Source organism: Leptonotus elevatus, chromosome 19 (assembly GCF_054856555.1).
Source record: "Leptonotus elevatus isolate MCC_2025b chromosome 19, RoL_Lele_1.0, whole genome shotgun sequence".
Classification (NCBI taxonomy): Eukaryota; Metazoa; Chordata; class Actinopteri; order Syngnathiformes; family Syngnathidae; genus Leptonotus; species Leptonotus elevatus.
In genome coordinates, this window is record NC_141257.1 from 14,248,264 (window position 1) to 14,267,938 (window position 19,675).

Sequence of the window (19,675 nt, forward strand, 5' to 3'; positions counted from 1 at the left end):
TGACTTTAAATAAAACTGAATTCTGACTTTAAAGTGAGAATGCTGACTTTAATATCAGAATTCTGAGAATAGTCTGAATTCTGATTTGTGAAAATTCTGACTTTAATCTCAGAATTCTGACTTCAAATTCAGAATTCTGACTTCATTAGTGCTACTATTCTCATTTTAAAGTCAGAATCCTGCCAACCTTTTTTTCTCTTCACTGGCCCTAATCCTCTTCCATAGATTAAAGTTTTTTTCTGGACTATAAGCCGCGCTAGCTAAATTTGGGGAATACTCGAGTTTGTTACACATGTAAGCCGCAGGTGTTTTAATGTTACCGCACCGTGTTTCCGCTACTTTCTTTTCTATAGTAAGGGCGCAAATTGTCTCTCTCTCGTTCTGTCTCTCCTACTGTATTTGGGCTCACTTGGTTTGTTTTGCTTTGCCTGACGCTCTTGCGCTTCCTTTATAGTGCGCCAACTTGTGATCTGATGGATAAGCCGTACCTTTGTATTAGCCGCAGGGTCGAATGCAAGTGAAAAAAGCAGCGGCTTGTAGTCCAGAAATTACTGTACATTTGTGATACAAAATTAATGGCGACTAAATAGTATATTCCAATGAACTCAACCAGGTTGATCACGCAGCGGCCATCAAAGAGTACAGTCGTTCATCAGCTGACCAGGAGGAGCCCCTTCCTCATGAATTACGCCCCTTGCCAGTACTTGGCATGACCATGGACTATCTGGTCACTCGCATCATGGACCAGGGTCATGACAGCTTGCGGGATTGGTACGATTTTGTCTGGAACAGGACCCGTGGGATACGAAAGGTAGGAACTGAGTTGGGCACAAATATTAAAATGTTAAGATCATCAATTTTCGGAACCGCTTAAACTCACTAGTTCATTTTCCTGACCCCTTTTCCTGTTTTGCCTTAGGACATCATCCAGCAACGTCTGTGCTGCCCACACACGGTCTCACTCATCGAGAAGTGCACACGCTTCCACTTACATTGCGCCCACCATCTCTGCGAAGAGCCAATGTCCGTTTTTGAAGTTAAGATCAACAACGAGAACTTGACAAAGTGCTTGCAGAGCCTGAAAGAAATGTACCAGGACCTGAAAGACCGTCAAATCTACTGCCCCCGCGAGGCCGAGTTCCGCCAGTACAGTGTCCTGCTGAAGCTCAATGATGGGGACATCCTACGGTTAGTGTGCAAAATCTTCATAAATAATAATAATAATAAATTCAAAGTATGCATACAATATATTAAATATTTTTGCTTTCTTGTCTGTACAGTGAGATTCAACAGTTTCGCGATGAAGTGCGCAACTCTCCCGAAGTGCATTTTGCAGTGCAGGCATTTGCCGCACTCAACAGCAACAACTTTGTGCGTTTCTTCAAGCTGGTGAAAAGAGCATCTTACCTGGCTAGTTGCCTCCTCCACAGATATTTCAATCAGGTCAGAAAAAAATCAACACAATATTAAATTAGGGAAAGCAATTTCTGGAGAAATTGTGGGTGACGGTGTTAATTTTATCCGCCATTTTAAAATTTAGTCTCATTTTTAGTCCAGTTTCAATCACGCTTGTTAGTTTTTGACATAGTTTGTCAACCTCATCCGTTTTTTATTTATTCAATTTTTAGTTGACGATAAATCTAGCATTTTAGACTTTATTTTAGTCCAAGAAAACATCATTTTATTTGTCTAGTTTTAGTCAACAAAAACTATTGTTTTAGTCAAGACAATAATTTTTTTGTCATCAGATTATGTTGGACGTTTCGGATCTAAAACTATTTCACATCAAAATTTCTCTATGCCATTACAGTGGCTCCTATGTCTCCATGCTACGAGCTAGCATATCAGCTAGCATTAGTTAGCGGTCGGTTTAACATTATTGTTGGAATGTAAATAGCCATTGGATTAATGTAACGTTACTATAACTAGAGTGAAGGCTGCAAGGCTGAATGAACGCTTTGAACTAAAATGATACCAAATTTGGACGAACGTAACTTTTTTTTCATTAAAAATTCCAAGATAAAAACGAGTGATATTGAATGAAACCCAATGACCTGGAATGAGCTGAACAATTTAAAGTTGGAACAGTTTAAATCAGTCCAATTTTTTTTTTTTAGAAATTAGAGAAGAACATTTAAAAAATAAATACATTTGGATTTCATTTGAAATTTTGAAAAACTATTGCATTAGGTATAAAGTGAACAGATTATATTTACAACAATTTGAATCAGTCGAAAAAGTGTAGAAATAGGAGGAGAAAAACAACATTTTTATTTTTGGCTGTTATTTTGAAATTTTGAAAAAACTGAGCTGTTGAAATAAGCTGAACAGTATAAAGTTGTAACTGTTTGAATCGATCAAACTGTAGAAATTGGAGGAGAACATTTTTGTACATGGTAATTTTTAGATTTTATTTTGGGGGAAAAAAATTATGGTAGGGATAGGTTGATCGTCAAATTGGAACAGTTTGAATTGTTAAAAAATTTAGACATTAGTGGAGATTTTTTTTGTGTGTCTAATCTCTGCCTTTTATTTTTAAATTAAAAAAATTATGTCGGGATAAGATGAAATGTTAATTATAAGGGTTTGAACCGATCCATTAGAAGGGGAAAAATATGTAGAAATTAGAGGAGAAAAACAAAAAAAGATGTAATATAAAATTGTAGAAATTAGAGGAGGAAAATAAAAAGTTTTAATATTTGCCTTTTATTTTTGAAATTTTGAAAAAGGTTCACGGTACGAATGAGCTGAACTGCTTAAAGTTGGAACGTTTAAATCGGTCAAAAATTTTAAACAGAGGAGAAAAACAAAATTTTATAGTTGGAACAGATTGAATTGTTTTAAACAAAAAAGTATAAATTAGAGGGGGGGGAAAACATGGTCTGTTTTGGCTTTTATTTAGAAATTTTGAAACTGAGAAGTCTTTTCTTGTGCGTGTTTGTGCAGGTCAGAGCAAAAGCACTAAAAACCCTGAACATTGCTCACACTGTGGGTCCACGGTCAACTGCTTTCCCAATGGACGACATCGTTCGGATGTTGATGTTCTGCAGTGCCAAAGAAGCAACCGACTTCATCCAGCAGTACAGCCTTAACATCGGCGAGGGGTGAGTATTGCACATTTTCCGTGGGGTACATTTAAAACTGCTGTAAAGAAAAGAGACAAATATAAAGCATGTGTTGACTTCGAGACTCTCCACTTTTTGTTGACAGTGTGGTCGATCTGAGTCGGATAGCCTATCAGGAGCCGGAGTTTCTATCCCAGAAGAAGTCGGAGGTCATTCAAGCTAAAAAAAGCACACTCACTGGGGAAGTTGTGAATGGAGGCCCTCTCCCCAATGCTCCTCAGCATAAACCTGTCTGCACCTTTGACTCCCAGAACAAGTACAGAGGAGAAGGTTCTCTGGCTGAGCCTGCACCCAATCCATTTAAAAGTATTGGCACTCTAATGTATGGATTATCATTTCAACGCATTTATCTATTACAATATAATTTCCTCTTTTCTTTTCTTTTTTAGCTATTGCTGCCAAAATGGAGGTTAAGGCCCCGCTCGGCGTCCAGTTGCAAACAAATGTTTTTGGTCTGAGACAAGCCGTTCCAGAGAAGTCCAGCGATTCCTTTCAAGGTTCAAGCATCCAAGTCCCGCAACTGCTCCAACCTCTACCGCAACCTCCATCTGCCAAAGCACCGTCACCTGCTCCAGAACCTCAGCCTGTGTTCAGCGATGAGGTGGGGAATAGGGGTGGAAATCTTTGACTGTCTCACGATTCGTTTCGATTCAGATTTTTGGGTCTGCGATTCAATTCGAAACAATTTTTGATTCAAAATGATTTGCTTGACAATGATTTCTGCTTCAATTTATAGATGTGCAAATAATCGTCATGATCTACTCCCTGTCTGACTCGCTAATGCTAATTAGCGCACTACTCGCAGCACTTTTATCACTTAAAAAAACGGCTATTCATACAAAACGCTTCAGGAATGTATACAGAGAAGCATCTTAACATTACTCACCGGCATATGCTCTTCCTACACTGCAAAAAAACAACTTTTATTGGAATAACTTGATGGTGACTTTTTCCTTCTACTCTCCAAAGTGGCTACAACTTAACAGTGCATCAGAACCACACTGCCTCCAAGTGGCCAAATCGTGTACAACAGTACTCCCAATAAAGGCACACACAAACGAGGGCAAGACGGTATCAAATTTAAATAAAATCAATTTTGGGACATTTAAAATTTATTCTGAATCGTACTAAATGAGAATCGCTATTCTTATGAGAATCGTTTGTTTTTTGGCACACCCCTAGTGGGGATTTTATTTTATTTTTTTGCATTTGTTCACATTTTACTTGGATATTCACTTTTTTCGCTGAATATTTCCCAGGACATTCTGGCTGAAGTGGACAGTTTGATTGATGAAATAGTTGGAACATCTGCCAGAGAGGTAGCCGCTAATGGAGCCAGTTACGTCACAACAGCTCTTGTGTAAGTTTGCATTATCTTTCATACATATATGTGTGCAAACGTCGCGGACTGACAAACCTTGACTGTTTTTTCCGCAGTGAGAGCAGTGTACAGGCAGAATCCGTACTTAATGAGGTTTTAGGAGAACTGCTCCAAGAATTGTCTTCTACCGAGATCTATGTGGAACAAGAGCGTGTCGCTGAAGAGAAACGCAAGATTGAAGAAGCAAGGTTTGTCTAGTATTGCCTTATTTGAATATAATTTTGCAATATTGACATCACATTACTTATTTGTGTGGTGATCACAATGCAAAGTAATAGCTGGCTCTCTGTATTGCAGGCGGAAACAGGAGCACAAAGACTTTTTGGCCAAGTTCAGATTGTCTTTGTTCACAGAGATCATGCGGGAAGTGTTAGATGAGACGATCAAGGAGACTGCCACCACAGTGTTCCAGTAAGGCTCAGTGTAGTCCACATAGTTTTGAACTCCTCTCAATATGGTATACTTTTATTATGTTATATTTTATTATTATTATTATTATTATTATTATATTTATAATTATAATATTATTATATATTTTATTAGATTTTTATATTTTATTTATTATATTAATATATATATACACATCCGACTCAAATGATTTGTGATGATACACCACGCTGCAGGGAATTTGGTGCGCTCAGTAGTCAATTTTTGACTGTTGTGATTTTTTAAAATTATTATTATTATTGTAATATCTTCAAACTAACTACCTGTATGTCGAGCAAAAAGAAGAAAGGGGTCATATGTGCAATATGAATTCACATGTACAACGGTATGGAGAACCAACACTGCCAAAATTAAAAAATAAATAAATTACTAAATAAATAAATGAATAAAAGTGAAAGTAAAAACAGATATAAAAAATATAATTAAAAAATTTAATATAAATAATAAATGAAAACAAATAAATATATAGATCCCTAAATAAATAAATAAAAGTAAAAATACAAATAAAAAATTAATAAAAATAAATGTCGAAATAAATAAATAAATAAATTATACATAGAATTAAATATCAATAAATAAAAACGTTTTGCCCTCATTTTCATGCTGCAGATGCTCTGTCAGGTCCAAATGTTATTCAAATGAGGGGGCGGTCCTAAGCGTGTCTTGGCAACGTTGGGTGTTCAATTCTGGGGACACTTATTTTTATTTTTATCTTATTTAATTTATTTCTTTATTGCTTGTTTGTTAAAAAAAAAAAAATACACGAGAAAAGGAATAAATAAAATCGTAATCAAAATACAAAATTTAAAAAAATCACAGAATATTTTCTTTAAACTATTTGTTCCACTTGCTGTCGATTTGAAGATGACATCACCTGTGCTGAGGAAGTAGGTAACAACCAATCACGGCTCACCTGTTTTCTGGGTTTGGTCAGCAAACAGAGCCTTTATTAGTTGTTACCTACTTCCTCAGCACAGGTTATGTCATCTTCCGTCGACAGCAAGTGGAAAAAATTGTTTTTAAAGTTATTAATTTACAAGAAAAATTATGAAGTCAAATTCATTCTGGACAAAATATGAACTTTTTACTGCTGAAAATGGCTCAATGAGTCAAGTATCCCTTTAGAATCTTTTAGCCTTAGTATTGGATAATATGTAAAATAACAAGAAAGTAATTAAATCTTTATCCCTTTCAGGCATGCATTGGATGAGAAAGCACATTATGTTGCTAAATGTTCTGTGGAGGTCTGCACAAGTCTCATCGAGGAAACTTTGACAGCAGACATCGCTCTGCTGGTGGAAGAAATCCTTGAGGCTGCGCTGTGGCGTGCTCGCAAGTACATCAAAAGGTAGAGAAGAAAAATGAGTCGAAGATTGGCGTAATTGATGTGATGAGAGGTGACGATACCGTTGGCATCATTTTCTATGTCTCTTTCATCTGTCCAACCAGGTGGCGTGACGTGGTAGCAGTGCGCCGGCAGCTGAAAAGACAGATGAGAGGCTTCCCAGCGGCTCCTTGCTTCGTGGACCCTCGCTTCAAATTGAAGGCGCTGGCTCCGAGCGCGCCGGCACAGCAGTCCATAGAGGATCTGACTCGCGGGATCGTAAACCTTGGAAATGCTGGAAGGTTATCGATGTCCAGCACCAGGTATTGTTTTTTGTTTTTTGTTAGGATTGCAAGTACCTGACTTAATTGCTCCATTCATCACTGTCTTAAGGGTGTTGAGAATGAGACATTTGGCTGTGCACCAAATGAGAGTCCACTACTACTATCAGCAGCTTCTGGAGTAAGTCCAGATTTCATTTGTTTATGGTTTTTCACCACAAGCAAACTGTGTCACCTTGCTTTATTCATTTAAATACATTTTCTGTCACAGCGAGTTTGTGTGGGCGCCACTTGACATGCCAGCACTGCTGATGGAAAATCTCCATAAGCCACCTGATAGAATCTTCTGGAAAGCCATTTTGTTATTACCCAGTGATCATGAAAGTGTTGCCAGCCTGGCAGACAGGTTGTGATTTACATTTCAGCTCTAAGTATCTCATTTTTTAAATTGATGATAAACTGCACTCTCGGTTTCATAAATATATATATATATATTATAATTAATTTATTAATATTAGTTTAATAATAATAATAATAATAACTTCAATTCCTGTTCAGGATTCTGTCCGATTGGCTAGAAGCGAAGCTGGCTGGCAGCCAAGGTTCGAAGTTGATGGAGGAACAGCGAGATGGCACCCTGCACACACTCCACCTGTCCAACACAATCAGGGAAAATGGACATCGTAACCATAAAGTCCATATCAGCATCAAGGTCAGTCCATTTAGGATTTGTTTGATTTCAAGTTGTTGATTCTCAACTGGTGGGTTGTTAAAAAAAAAAAAAAAGACAGCGGTCCTCAATTTGGGATGTTTTGAGGTTACGCTATGAACTAGTATGACTGCTTTACATGGCATGTTTTTTTCCCATTGTAATTAGCTTTTATTTCATTTTGATTTAGATAATTTTTTTAATTCAGTTAGTCCGTTTTTAAAACACGTCTGTTAGTTTTTAAGTTATATTTTTGAAAATGCTTCATTTTAACTTACTGTAGCTTTTGTTAATTTTGTTTATAAAATGTTTTGTATAAAATGCAGCTCGGGAGCTACATGTGGCACTTAAGTCTCTCTCCTGTGGATCAAAAAAAAGAGAGAAAATAATATATTAAAAAAAAAATTGTGGATAAAATAATTAACTAGAAAAATTCCCGCGGAAATTTTGAATGGGCCTGCTAACTCGCGTGGAAACACGCAATAAAAATAACATTTAAACCATTGAAATCGCTCAAGAAATGTGCAAGTTAACCATAATCTACTAAAAGTATTACTGCCCCTTTAAGAAACATGCACATTCACGCACACACATTTGATTTTAACTAACATTTCAATGAGCTGAACAGTTTAAAATTGCAACCATTGAAATCGCTCAAGAAATGTAAAAGTTAACCATAATCAAGATCAAATAAAGTATCTTACTGTCCCTTTAAGAAATATGCACATTCACGCACACACATTTGATTTTAACCAACATTTCAATGAGCTGAACAGTTTAAAATTTAAACCATTGAAATCGCTCAAGAAATGTAAAAGTTAACCATAATCAACAGTATGTTACTGCCCCTTTAAGAAACATGCACATTCACGCACACACATTTGATTTTAAGTAACATTTCAATGAGCTGAACAGTTTAAAATTCAAACCATTGAAATCGGTCAAGAAATGTGGAATCTACCATAATCAACAGTATCTCACTGCCCCTTTACAAAACATGCACATTCACGCACACACATTTGATTTTAAGTTGTGAGGAGACGTCACGCACCAACATTCCATTGATTTGTATAGGATTACGCTCACCTCAAACAATAGCCTCTCGCGACTTAACGGTTGAAGATGCAGATTCCAGAAATGGCGTTAGAACGGCAAGGGTTTGGGGAACGCGAGCATGTTCTCAGTTTTTTAATCGGATGAAAAATGACCAAATGAGAGCAGGTTGAAAACTTATGATTGATCGAAAATGAAGAGGGAAAAAACGGCGAAATTAACATGGAGGAGATAGGCGCCAAAGTCCGACTTCTCCTCGCTTAAAGTGAAAATAAAGGTACTAATTGACACCTTAGCTAAATAAAACTTAGTTTTTCAGAAAGCAGAGGCTTGTGGCTACAAAACGTGCGAATTTGATGTCTAGTGAGCAAAGATTGTGGCCATGGTGACGAGTTGAAGTGAAACTTTTGGAAATATATTTTTTAGTTCCCGTCACTGAAGCCTTAATTAGTCACACTCTAAATAGGCGACTTTCACCCCTTTGCTCACTGTCTTTGAACCCGCACAGGGGGGAGAGCTTTCATTCCTTAATTTTTAAACACTGAGCTAAAGATGGGAAAAATTCCAACAAAATGAGCTAAAATTCATATCGGTCGGTTAACGTATGCGCGCGCAGCATACGTTAACCGAAAACAGTCTTTGAAAAAGGTGCTTGATGTGTGATTTTGTCTTTCCTTTTCCCATTCATTCCTATGGGACTTTATTTGGGAGTTTTTTGGGAATAGCGTCGCCATGGTAACTGGGAATTCTTAGAAAAATAATGCCGCACCGAGTCAGATCGAGCCGCATCGTTTGATACCTCATTTGTCCCGGTTCGATCTACGGTACGGGCCGCATTTTAGCAGAAAAAAACGCGGAAGATTAAAAAATAATATAATATTAAACCCTTTTCTAGGGTGGATAGTAATATGTGCCTAATTGCTCCGCAAGCAGCAGCTTCGCTGCTGCTTGCTCCGCTTAGCAGGCCCATAATTAATGATTAAATAAAAAATGAACAATTAAATATACAAAAAATAGTCAACATTTTTAAGTTGCAGAAAGAAACGAAAAGTAGATGGAAATGGTATTTTAAAAATACCTAAACATTTCCAAAAATTAAGAGGAAAAGCAGAAAATTACCATATAATGTCAAAGAAAAAAAGGCAGAAAAAATGTCTAAAAAAATGACGAAAAGAGGCAGAAAATTACTATGTCCATAAAATTGCCAAAAATGTCAGAAATTTAACAATAAGGCAGAAAAGTCTTTAAGTGTAGGAAAAATTACCAAAAAATAAATAAATCCAAATATTGGATGCTGCATATTTTTCTTTTATGGTGCAGCTCTGAGCTCTTGTACATTAGACTAACACTAACACAGTTTCTTTCATCACAATGTTCAAATGTTTTGCAGCTCCAGACAGATTTTTACTTATTTATTTATTTGGCTAACACGGCTCTTTTGACCGGAAAGGTTGCTGACCCTTGTATTAGTGTATCATGAATCTCGAGTTAATGTTCAAAATGATGTCTTACACTAAATGTGTTGCGGTGTTTTCCTGCCATCCCTCCTATATGGTTGCTTTTGTGCTGTGTGACATTTCGAGGTGTTTTGCAGGTGTCCAGAGGTCCGCTGACCAACGATGGCTTATCCAAAATGGAGGAGTGCTGTGAGCTGCAGGGCTCGGGAGCACTCATCATGTTGCTTCCGGCGCTGCCTTTCTCGGAAGCCGATCGTGACGAGCAGGACGTCCCTCTTCTTTCGGCCCTGCTTCAGCTCAAACAGTTGCAGCAAGCCAGCACTTGGCACTGCCCGCTGCCGCTGGTCATTCTGGTGCCCGGGCCTGAGCGCGGCACCTGCAGCACGCAGAAACTTGAAGAAGGTAAAAGATTCACATTGTGGGGAAAAAGGGTACTGATGTTTGACTTGAGATGTTTTTTGTTCTTTTGTCCTTGGCGGCCTTAAAGAACTGATGCTGCCTATGCTGGTAAAGGACGGCCTAATATCAGAGTACACGTTGTTGTTCATACCGGAAACCACAAATGATATGCAGGGATCCAAACAGGTAAAAAAAATATATATATATACTTTTTTTTTTTTAATTCAGGACATGAGTTCTGATTGACAGTCTCAGAGAAATACATATAGCAAGGGATCCATAAGTAAATTTTTCATTTGTACAAATATTTCATTTGTAAGTATTTCTTGTTATGGGCCTGCTAAGCGGAGCAAGCAGCAGCGAAGCTGCTGCTTGCGGAGCAAGCAGGCACATATTACTATCCTAGAAAAAGGGTTTATTATGGGCCTGCTAAGCGGAGCAAGCAGCAGCGAAGCTGCTGCTTGCGGAGCAAGCAGGCACATATTACTATCCTAGAAAAAAGGGTTTATTATGGGCCTGCTAAGCGGAGCAAGCAGCAGCGAAGCTGCTGCTTGCGGAGCAAGCAGGCACATATTACTATCCTAGAAAAGGGGTTTATTTTTTTTCTTCTTATTATTCTTTAATCTTCCGCGTTTTTTCTGCTAAAATGCGGCCCGTACCGTAGATCGCACCGGGACAAATGAGGTATCAAACGATGCGGCTCGATCTGACTCGGTGCGCTATTATTTTTATAAGAATTCCCAGTTACCATGGCGACGCTATTCCCAAAAAACTCCCAAATAAAAGTCCCATAGGAATGAATGGGAAAAGGAAAGACAAAATCACACATCAAGCACCTTTTTCAAAGAGACGCTGCGCGCGCATACGTTAACCGATTGATATGAAAATTAGCTCATTTTGTTGGAATTTTTGTCATCTTTAACTCAGTGTCAAAAAAAAAATTAAGGAATGAAAGCTCTTCCCCCTGTGCGGGTTCAAAGACAGTGAGTGTAATCGCCACTCTGATACCCAATTAAGGCTTCAGTGACGGGAACCAAAAAATCTATTTCCAAAAGTTTCACTTCAACTCGTCACCATGGCCACAATCTTTGCTCACTAGACATCAAATTCGCACATTTTGTAGCCACAAGCCTCTGCTTTCTGAAGAACTAAGTTTTATTTGGCTAAGGTGTCATTTAGTACCTTTATTTTCACTTTAAGCGAGGAGAAGTCGGACTTTGACGCCTATCTCCTCCATGTTAATTTCGCCGTTTTTTCCCTCTTCATTTTCGATCAATCATAAGTTTTCAACCTGCTCTCATTTGGTCATTTTTCATCCGATTAAAAAACTGAGAACATGCTCGCGTTCCCCAAACCCTTGTCGTTCTAACGAGCCATTTCTGGAATCTGCATCTTCAACCGTTAAGTCGCGAGAGGCTTTTGTTTGAGGTGAGCGTAATCCTATACAAATCAATGGAGTGTTGGTGCGTGACGTCTCCTCACAACTTAAAATCAAATGTGTGTGCGTGAATGTGCATGTTTTGTAAAGGGGCAGTGAGATACTGTTAATTATGGTAGATTCCACATTTCTTGACCGATTTCAATGGTTTAAATTTTAAACTGTTCAGCTCATTGAAATGTTACTTAAAATCAAATGTGTGTGCGTGAATGTGCATGTTTCTTAAAGGGGCAGTAACATACTGTTGATTATGGTTAACTTTTACATTTCTTGAGCGATTTCAATGGTTTAAATTTTAAACTGTTCAGCTCATTGAAATGTTGGTTAAAATCAAATGTGTGTGCGTGAATGTGCATATTTCTTAAAGGGACAGTAAGATACTTTATTTGATCTTGATTATGGTTAACTTTTACATTTCTTGAGCGATTTCAATGGTTTAAATTTTAAACTGTTCAGCTCATTGAAATGTTGGTTAAAATCAAATGTGTGTGCGTGAATGTGCATATTTCTTAAAGGGACAGTAAGATACTTTATTTGATCTTGATTATGGTTAACTTGCACATTTCTTGAGCGATTTCAATGGTTGAAATTTTAAACTGTTCAGCTCATTGAAATGTTAGTTAAAATCAAATGTGTGTGCGTGAATGTGCATGTTTCTTAAAGGGGCAGTAACATACTGTTGATTTTGGTTAACTTCCACATTTCTTGACCGATTTCAATGGTTGAAAGTTTAAACTGTTCAGCTCATTGAAAAGAGTTAGCAGGCCCATTCAAAATTTCCGCGGGAATTTTTCTAGTTATTTTTTATTATTCCACGACTTTTCCGCAAAAATGCGGCCCGAACCGTAGATCGCACCGGGACAAATGAGGTATCAAACGATGCGGCTCGCTCTGACTCGCTGCGCTATTATTTTTATAAGAATTCCCAGTTACCATGGCGACGCTATTCCCAAAAAACTCCCCCAAAAAATCCCATAGGAATGAATGGGAAACCGGAAGACATCAACTCCAATCAAGCACCTTTTTCCAAGACACGCTGCGCGCGCATACGTTAACCGACCGATATGAATTTTAGCTCATTTTGTTGGAATTTTTGTCATCTTTAGCTCTGTGTCAAAAAAAAAATTAAGGAATGAAAGCTCTCCCCCCTGTGCGGGTTCAAAGACAGTGAGTGAAATATCCTTTATCCCATGTGTGTGTATTGCATGAGCTAGAGCGGACCAATTAAGAATCAGAGTGTAGACAGAGAAAAAATAGATTTCAAGTTTCACTTCAACTCGTCACCATGGCCACAATCTTTGCTCACTAGACATCAAATTCGCACATTTTGTAGCCACAAGCCTCTGCTTTCTGAAGAACTAAGTTTTATTTGGCTAAGGTGTCATTTAGTACCTTTATTTTCACTTTAAGCGAGGAGAAGTCGCACATTTTTGATCTCTTTTCAATGTAATTTTCGCCCTTTTTGCCTCTTCATTTTCGATCAATCATAAGTTTTCAACCTGCTCTCATTTGGTCATTTTTCATCCGATTAAAAAACTGAGAACATGCTCGCGTTCCCCAAACCCTTGCCGTTCTAACGAGCCATTTCTGGAATCTGCATCTTCAACCGTTAAGTCGCGAGAGGCTTTTGTTTGAGGTGAGCGTAATCCTATACAATCCAATGGAGTGTTGGTGCGTGACGTCTCCTCACAACTTAAAATCAAATGTGTGTGCGTGAATGTGCATGTTTTGTAAAGGGGCAGTGAGATACTGTTGATTTTGGTTAACTTGCACATTTCTTGACCGATTTCAATGGTTTGAATTTTAAACTGTTCAGCTCATTGAAATGTTACTTAAAATCAAATGTGTGTGCGTGAATGTGCATGTTTCTTAAAGGGGCAGTAACATACTGTTGATTTTGGTTAACTTGCACATTTCTTGAGCGATTTCAATGGTTTAAATTTTAAACTGTTCAGCTCATTGAAATGTTGGTTAAAATAAAATGTGTGTGCGTGAATGTGCATGTTTCTTAAAGGGGCAGTAATACTTTTAGTTGATTATAACTTCCACATTTCTTGAGCGATTTCAACGGTTGAAATTTTAAACTGTTCAGCTCATTGAAAAGAGTTAGCAGGCCCATTCAAAATTTCCGCGGGAATTTTTCTAGTTTTTTTTCTTATTTTTTAATCTTCCGCGTTTTTTCTGCTAAAATGCGGCCCGTACCGTAGATCGCACCGGGACAAATGAGGTATCAAACGATGCGGCTCGATCTGACTCGGTGCGCTATTATTTTTATAAGAATTCCCAGTTACCATGGCGACGCTATTCCCAAAAAACTCCCAAATAAAGTCCCATAGGAATGAATGGGAATCCCAAAGAGATCAACTCCAATCAAGCACCTTTTTCAAAGACACGCTGCGCGCACATACGTTAACCGACCGATATGAATTTTAGCTCATTTTGTTGGAATTTTTGTCATCTTTAGCTCAGTGTCAAAAAAAAAATTAAGGAATGAAAGCTCTCCCCCCTGTGCGGGTTCAAAGACAGTGAGCAAAGGGGTGAAAGTCGCCTTTCTTGCATCAGTTAGAGCGTGACTAATTAAGGTCTGAGTGCTGGGAACCAAAAAATATATTTCCAAAAGTTTCACTTCAACTCGTCACCATGGCCACAATCTTTGCTCACTAGACATCAAATTCGCACATTTTGTAGCCACAAGCCTCTGCTTTCTGAAGAACTAAGTTTTATTTGGCTAAGGTGTCATTTAGTACCTTTATTTTCACTTTAAGCGAGGAGAAGTCGCACATTTTTGATCTCTTTTCAATGTAATTTTCGCCGTTTTTGCCTCTTCATTTTCGATCAATCATAAGTTTTCAACCTGCTCTCATTTGGTCATTTTTCATCCGATTAAAAAACTGAGAACATGCTCGCGTTCCCCAAACCCTTGCCGTTCTAACGAGCCATTTCTGGAATCTGCATCTTCAACCGTTAAGTCGCGAGAGGCTTTTGTTTGAGGTGAGCGTAATCCTATACAAATCAATGGAGTGTTGGTGCGTGACGTCTCCTCACAACTTAAAATCAAATGTGTGTGCGTGAATGTGCATGTTTTGTAAAGGGGCAGTGAGATACTGTTAATTATGGTAGATTCCACATTTCTTGACCGATTTCAATGGTTTGAATTTTAAACTGTTCAGCTCATTGAAATGTTACTTAAAATCAAATGTGTGTGCGTGAATGTGCATGTTTCTTAAAGGGGCAGTAAGATACTTTATTTGATCTTGATTATGGTTAACTTGCACATTTCTTGAGCGATTTCAATGGTTGAAATTTTAAACTGTTCAGCTCATTGAAATGTTAGTTAAAATCAAATGTATGTGCGTGAATGTGCATGTTTCTTAAAGGGGCAGTAATACTTTTAGTTGATTATAACTTCCACATTTCTTGAGCGATTTCAACGGTTGAAATTTTAAACTGCTCATTGAAAAGAGTTGCAAGAGTTAGCAGGCCCATTCAAAATTTCCGCGGGAATTTTTCTAGTTTATTATTCATTTTATTTACTTACCTACTTATATCAATTCATTTATTTTGTGTTATTTTGGTTTTTCCTCTCTTTTAGTTGTGGCGGCCATTTTGCCACTTGCTGTTGACTGAAGATGACGTCACAGTTGCTCAGGGTTCAGGCAACGACCAATCACAGCTCTCCTGTTTTCTGAAGCTAAGCTGTGATTGGTTGTTACAACTGATGTCATCTTCAGTCGACAGCAAGTGGCAAAATGGCCGCCCCCTGAGATGGATAAAAACGGCTGGATTTTGCTGCTTAACTCATATTCCACTAACGCAATATTAACCAAAATACCATATTTAGACCAGTGGGGCTGAATAGAACATATTATTGTCAAAAATCCCCTTTAATACTTTTGTCAGATTCAAGTTAGTGTGGTTTTCTTTGGATTTTCAATTCCATTTATTTTTGTTTTTAGCTGAGCTGCGCCATGCGTTGGCTTCTGCCCCGCGCACCTCCACACATCCCCCTCTCCTGCCACACTCTGATGCAGCTTGTAGAAACCAGCTTGAGTTGCGAGTTCAGTCGCAGGATCTCGGCTCACTGCCAGGAGCGCGCCGCCGCCGGCCTCCCGCCGCAGGATCCCGCTCCCGTCATCCAGCTGTACAACGCCGTCATCAGCCACGTTGCTGCTAAAGTGTCGTCGGAAGAGCTCTCCAAAATCTCGTGGCCGCCCGGAGAGTTCTGTCTGCCTGATAACGACGAGTTTGTTCCGCATCTGGGCTGGAACACTGGCCCGCACCTGGCCTGGCTGCGTGAAGCCGTCCTCAACTTGCAGTTACCACAATGGAGCCAACTTTCGACCTTGGGTACAAGTTTAGAAAAAACTCCAAACAAAATTGCTGTTTTCCTAAATTCATTTTTGTCCTTTTTCCTCTAGATACCTGGTCTGAGCTGTGCTCAGCCATCTATCGCTTCGCCGGTCAGATCCAAGCGACGCACGGCAGTCAGCCCCTCATCATGTCACGTCTGGAAAATCTCCTGGAGCGGGTCCGAATCAAAGGCCGACACGGGAGAAGTAGGAATTTTTGGGATGATACACACGACGCTTGTAGTCAGATCCCTTGGGTTGACGTGCTCGTCATCTGCATTGACCACAAACTGAAAGACTGGCAGCTCCCTGGACCGCCCGTCTGCAAAGGTGGGAGTACTGTCTTCTTTTGATTCTTGACTTGAATATGTGACCGTAACATGGAGCTTATTTATCTTGTTAAGATGCTGTGACAAAAGATGGCGAGATTCTGGTTTACTATCTCAGCGAGTCATTCAAGGGCTTCCACCCGCCTGAGGAATGGATCAAGGCCGTCAGAATGACCCACAGGGAGAAACAGCGACATGACAAACGGTACCCCCCCAATAAAGCCTCTTTTTCACTTTTAACAGCTCAAAATTACTTTTAATTTGAAAAACAAGTACAGAAAAAGACTTGGCAGCACTACCTCATTAAAAATAATTGGGATGAATGTTTACTTGAAGAAAATCTAGTAAAGTTTTTTTCACATCAGAAATTCTAAACTCCTTGTAAAATTTACTGGCCCAAAATAATGTCACCAATTTCCTGCCCATAAATATTAATTCTGTATTTTCTCTAGGTTATGTACACGGCACAGTTCATGCTGTTAAACTGGAATCACAATTTCTTATTGACTTTCTTCCCTCCTTAAAGGACAAGTTCACTTACCTGCGCTACACCCAACAACCTGACAATCAAGCAGAATTTGTTCCCAAGTGTGCTGGAGGCCCAGGAAGCCCCCCTGGACATCTCCCATACGCCCACAGCAGTAGAGGTGCTCAGCCACAAGGTGTTCCAGACTTTAGAGGAGGAGAAGGCTGAAAGCAAAAGGTACTGCTCCTGCACAAGTAGTTCAAGTGATTCCACTCCATTTGGAGTTAACTGTAAAACTAAACACACGATAAGAAGAATTACATACCGTGTGTATTTAAACATCGATAGGCTAGCGCTAATACTTATGCAAGTGAATGGAGGATCCCATTCAAATGCTAACAGGAAGTTAGCATCAACTTCGGGATAAATAGTCCTTCAAATAACGAATATTTCCACATAAATGCTGTGGAAACACATACCTACTGGTAAGATAACACTACTCAAAGGCACAAATTCTTCCCAATTTGTGAAAAACGGGTTATTTTAATAGAATTCAATCCCAACTTTCTTCTTTCTCATTGTAAATGTGTACACCGGTGTGTCAAACATGGCCCGTGGGCCGGATCAGGCCCGCAAACAGGTTTAATCCGGCCCGCGAGATAATTTTGGAAAGTAAAGGAAAAAAAGCAATGTCGGACCAAATAATCAGTCGGCCACAAACAAAACATATAAATTTGTAATTTCAAAAGCGATCCTGAGATGAGCAATGCAACCTGTACATGGAATTTCCCTGAATGTCATTATTTTACACACAACCTAAAGTAATGGTTTGTTTAAAAATATATATATATATAAATAAAATCTGACATAAACGTGTTAAATATAACAAAAATGCAATTACTGGTAACATAAACATATGACAAGGATTAACATCCTTATAACTTCATTAACTGCGCCACATAATGCATTCTGGGAACAATATATATGCAAAACGGGTAGATATAACATGTCCGGAACTAATACAGGAAAAGTGTTGCCGCGTACCATTTGCATTAATGTTATTTTTTGGAACAATATAATTACAGTTAAGCGCCGTAATTTAGGGTTGGCCCACAAATTGTGAAAATCTGCGTATAATTGACGCAATTGTTTTGAAATTATATACCATGATTTTACTGATCCGGCCCACTGGGTAATACATTCTCATCCATTTGGCCCCTGAGCTAATATGACTTTGATACCACACTGCCTCTAAAAATGCACGGCAAAATGCGCAGGAGCACCCAGTATTTGTTTTGCAATTACTGTTTATTTTTATTTGACTTTTTTGATTGTAACTTTTAAAAAGTATTGACAGAATAATTTTGTTTTCCTCAAAATTCAAGGATACAAATATATCCAAGGACTTTTTTTTTTGGTCATACCAACACACATTTCCACATGACAGCACAAAATACAACCCCTTCCCCAGACTTGAAAGCGTAAAAATAATATAAGATAAGAGAAATGTGATAAAGAGGGTTATGTAATCCTTAAACCTGAAAATGAAGAAAGAACATGCAAGTGTGTTAATGTGTTTTAAATTCATTGTTTTATTATTTGTCAGAAAATCGGACTTATAATAAAACATCATGAATCTGACTTTGATTTTATTTAATGAAAAATGACTGTTAAAGTGAATGTTATTTATTATTTTTTTATTGTTAAATAAATTAACATTAATTACCACAAACAGAACAAAAGTACCGAAAATTGGTATTGTTCAGTACCGGTATCGATACCCCAGCACCGACAATTGGAACCAAACCGGTTCAAATGCGAAAGGTACCCATCCCTACTTGAATGCAGCACATGCTGTTTTTTCAACATCCATCCACGGTCCGATAAATGTAGCAAAGACGTTCGCATTTTCGCAAACTGTTTTTCTTGACACCATAAAATCTTGAACATTAAAAGTCGCCCTTCCTCTCCCCTCCCTGGTTTGATATTAACGGCCAAAATTTTGGTCCTAGTCCTTTCCCTACCTTTTTCACCCCTGACCCGTTTTCATGCCTGATCTTTGCAGGAGCACAGAGCAGCTCCAGCATTGGCTAGAAGGCGGCGACTGCGTGGACTGGTCCACACCACTCCTCATGCCGTCCTCCATCTTGCTCGCCATGCCCGCTTTTGGAAGGCACAGACACTCAGCCAAGCCTTTGGATGCTGTTTTCACAAAGGTTTAGCATCTTATGACAAATAATCTGTCAAAATATGGTGACAAAGTGACTAGTTGGTGGCTATTGAAATTTTAAATTGTTGTGTTTCCAGGAAGCTCAGAGCCTCGAGCCATTGAAGAAAGACAAGCGGTCCCAGTGGAGTCGTTTGTCACTGACCGAGCGACTGAAAGATCTTAAGCAGCGGATTCAAGCAAGCCATGAGGAAGAAATAGCCTGCAAATTGAAATTGAGTGCAATGATGAGCATTGTTGATGACTGAACTTTTTTTTTTTTATCTAAAGGACATAGTTTTCTACACTCGGGATTAGAAACGACTATTATCTCATGCTTGTGCATTGAACGTGTTTTTATGTTGTGTGAATTATGACAACCTAGTTTATTGACCATTATAGTTTTTAAGCAAATAAATGAAATTGTCAAAGATGGTCTTTTTTTTTTTAAAGCAAATATTGAATGAAATCGACAGTTTTTAGGCAAATATTAAGTGAAATCAACAAGTAACACCCTGCTTCTCATTATTTCAGCCAATCGAGCAATTTAATTGTAGCGCCCTCTTGTACAATTGAAGCCTCACATTCACCCATTCACACTCATACACCAGTAGTCGGCTGCAGCCATGCGAGGCGCTGCAAGGTCCACTGGGAGCAAATCGGGTTCAGTGTCTTGCTCAAGGACACTCGACATGGTCACCAGGTGTGCGG

The 19,675-nt window shown here is 38.6% G+C and overlaps 1 protein-coding gene across 1 annotated transcript in view; it reads left to right on the forward strand.

Annotated features, from left to right (window-relative positions):
* Positions 1–19,395, forward strand: part of mcm3ap (minichromosome maintenance complex component 3 associated protein) — a 26,987-nt gene extending 7,592 nt beyond the window's left edge. Inside the window, exons 8-29 of the mRNA XM_086062900.1 lie at positions 614–811; positions 920–1,188; positions 1,281–1,443; positions 2,947–3,104; positions 3,211–3,431; positions 3,515–3,726; positions 4,385–4,485; positions 4,563–4,694; positions 4,804–4,917; positions 6,149–6,301; positions 6,403–6,600; positions 6,671–6,739; positions 6,830–6,964; positions 7,117–7,270; positions 9,915–10,179; positions 10,265–10,362; positions 15,571–15,961; positions 16,033–16,293; positions 16,368–16,497; positions 16,819–16,995; positions 18,824–18,974; positions 19,066–19,395. Of these exons, the coding sequence (XP_085919026.1) occupies positions 614–811; positions 920–1,188; positions 1,281–1,443; positions 2,947–3,104; positions 3,211–3,431; positions 3,515–3,726; positions 4,385–4,485; positions 4,563–4,694; positions 4,804–4,917; positions 6,149–6,301; positions 6,403–6,600; positions 6,671–6,739; positions 6,830–6,964; positions 7,117–7,270; positions 9,915–10,179; positions 10,265–10,362; positions 15,571–15,961; positions 16,033–16,293; positions 16,368–16,497; positions 16,819–16,995; positions 18,824–18,974; positions 19,066–19,233 (3,918 nt within the window). The 3' untranslated portion in view covers positions 19,234–19,395. The remainder of the gene's footprint in view (positions 1–613; positions 812–919; positions 1,189–1,280; positions 1,444–2,946; positions 3,105–3,210; positions 3,432–3,514; positions 3,727–4,384; positions 4,486–4,562; positions 4,695–4,803; positions 4,918–6,148; positions 6,302–6,402; positions 6,601–6,670; positions 6,740–6,829; positions 6,965–7,116; positions 7,271–9,914; positions 10,180–10,264; positions 10,363–15,570; positions 15,962–16,032; positions 16,294–16,367; positions 16,498–16,818; positions 16,996–18,823; positions 18,975–19,065) is intronic.
* Positions 19,396–19,675: the final 280 nt, after the last annotated feature.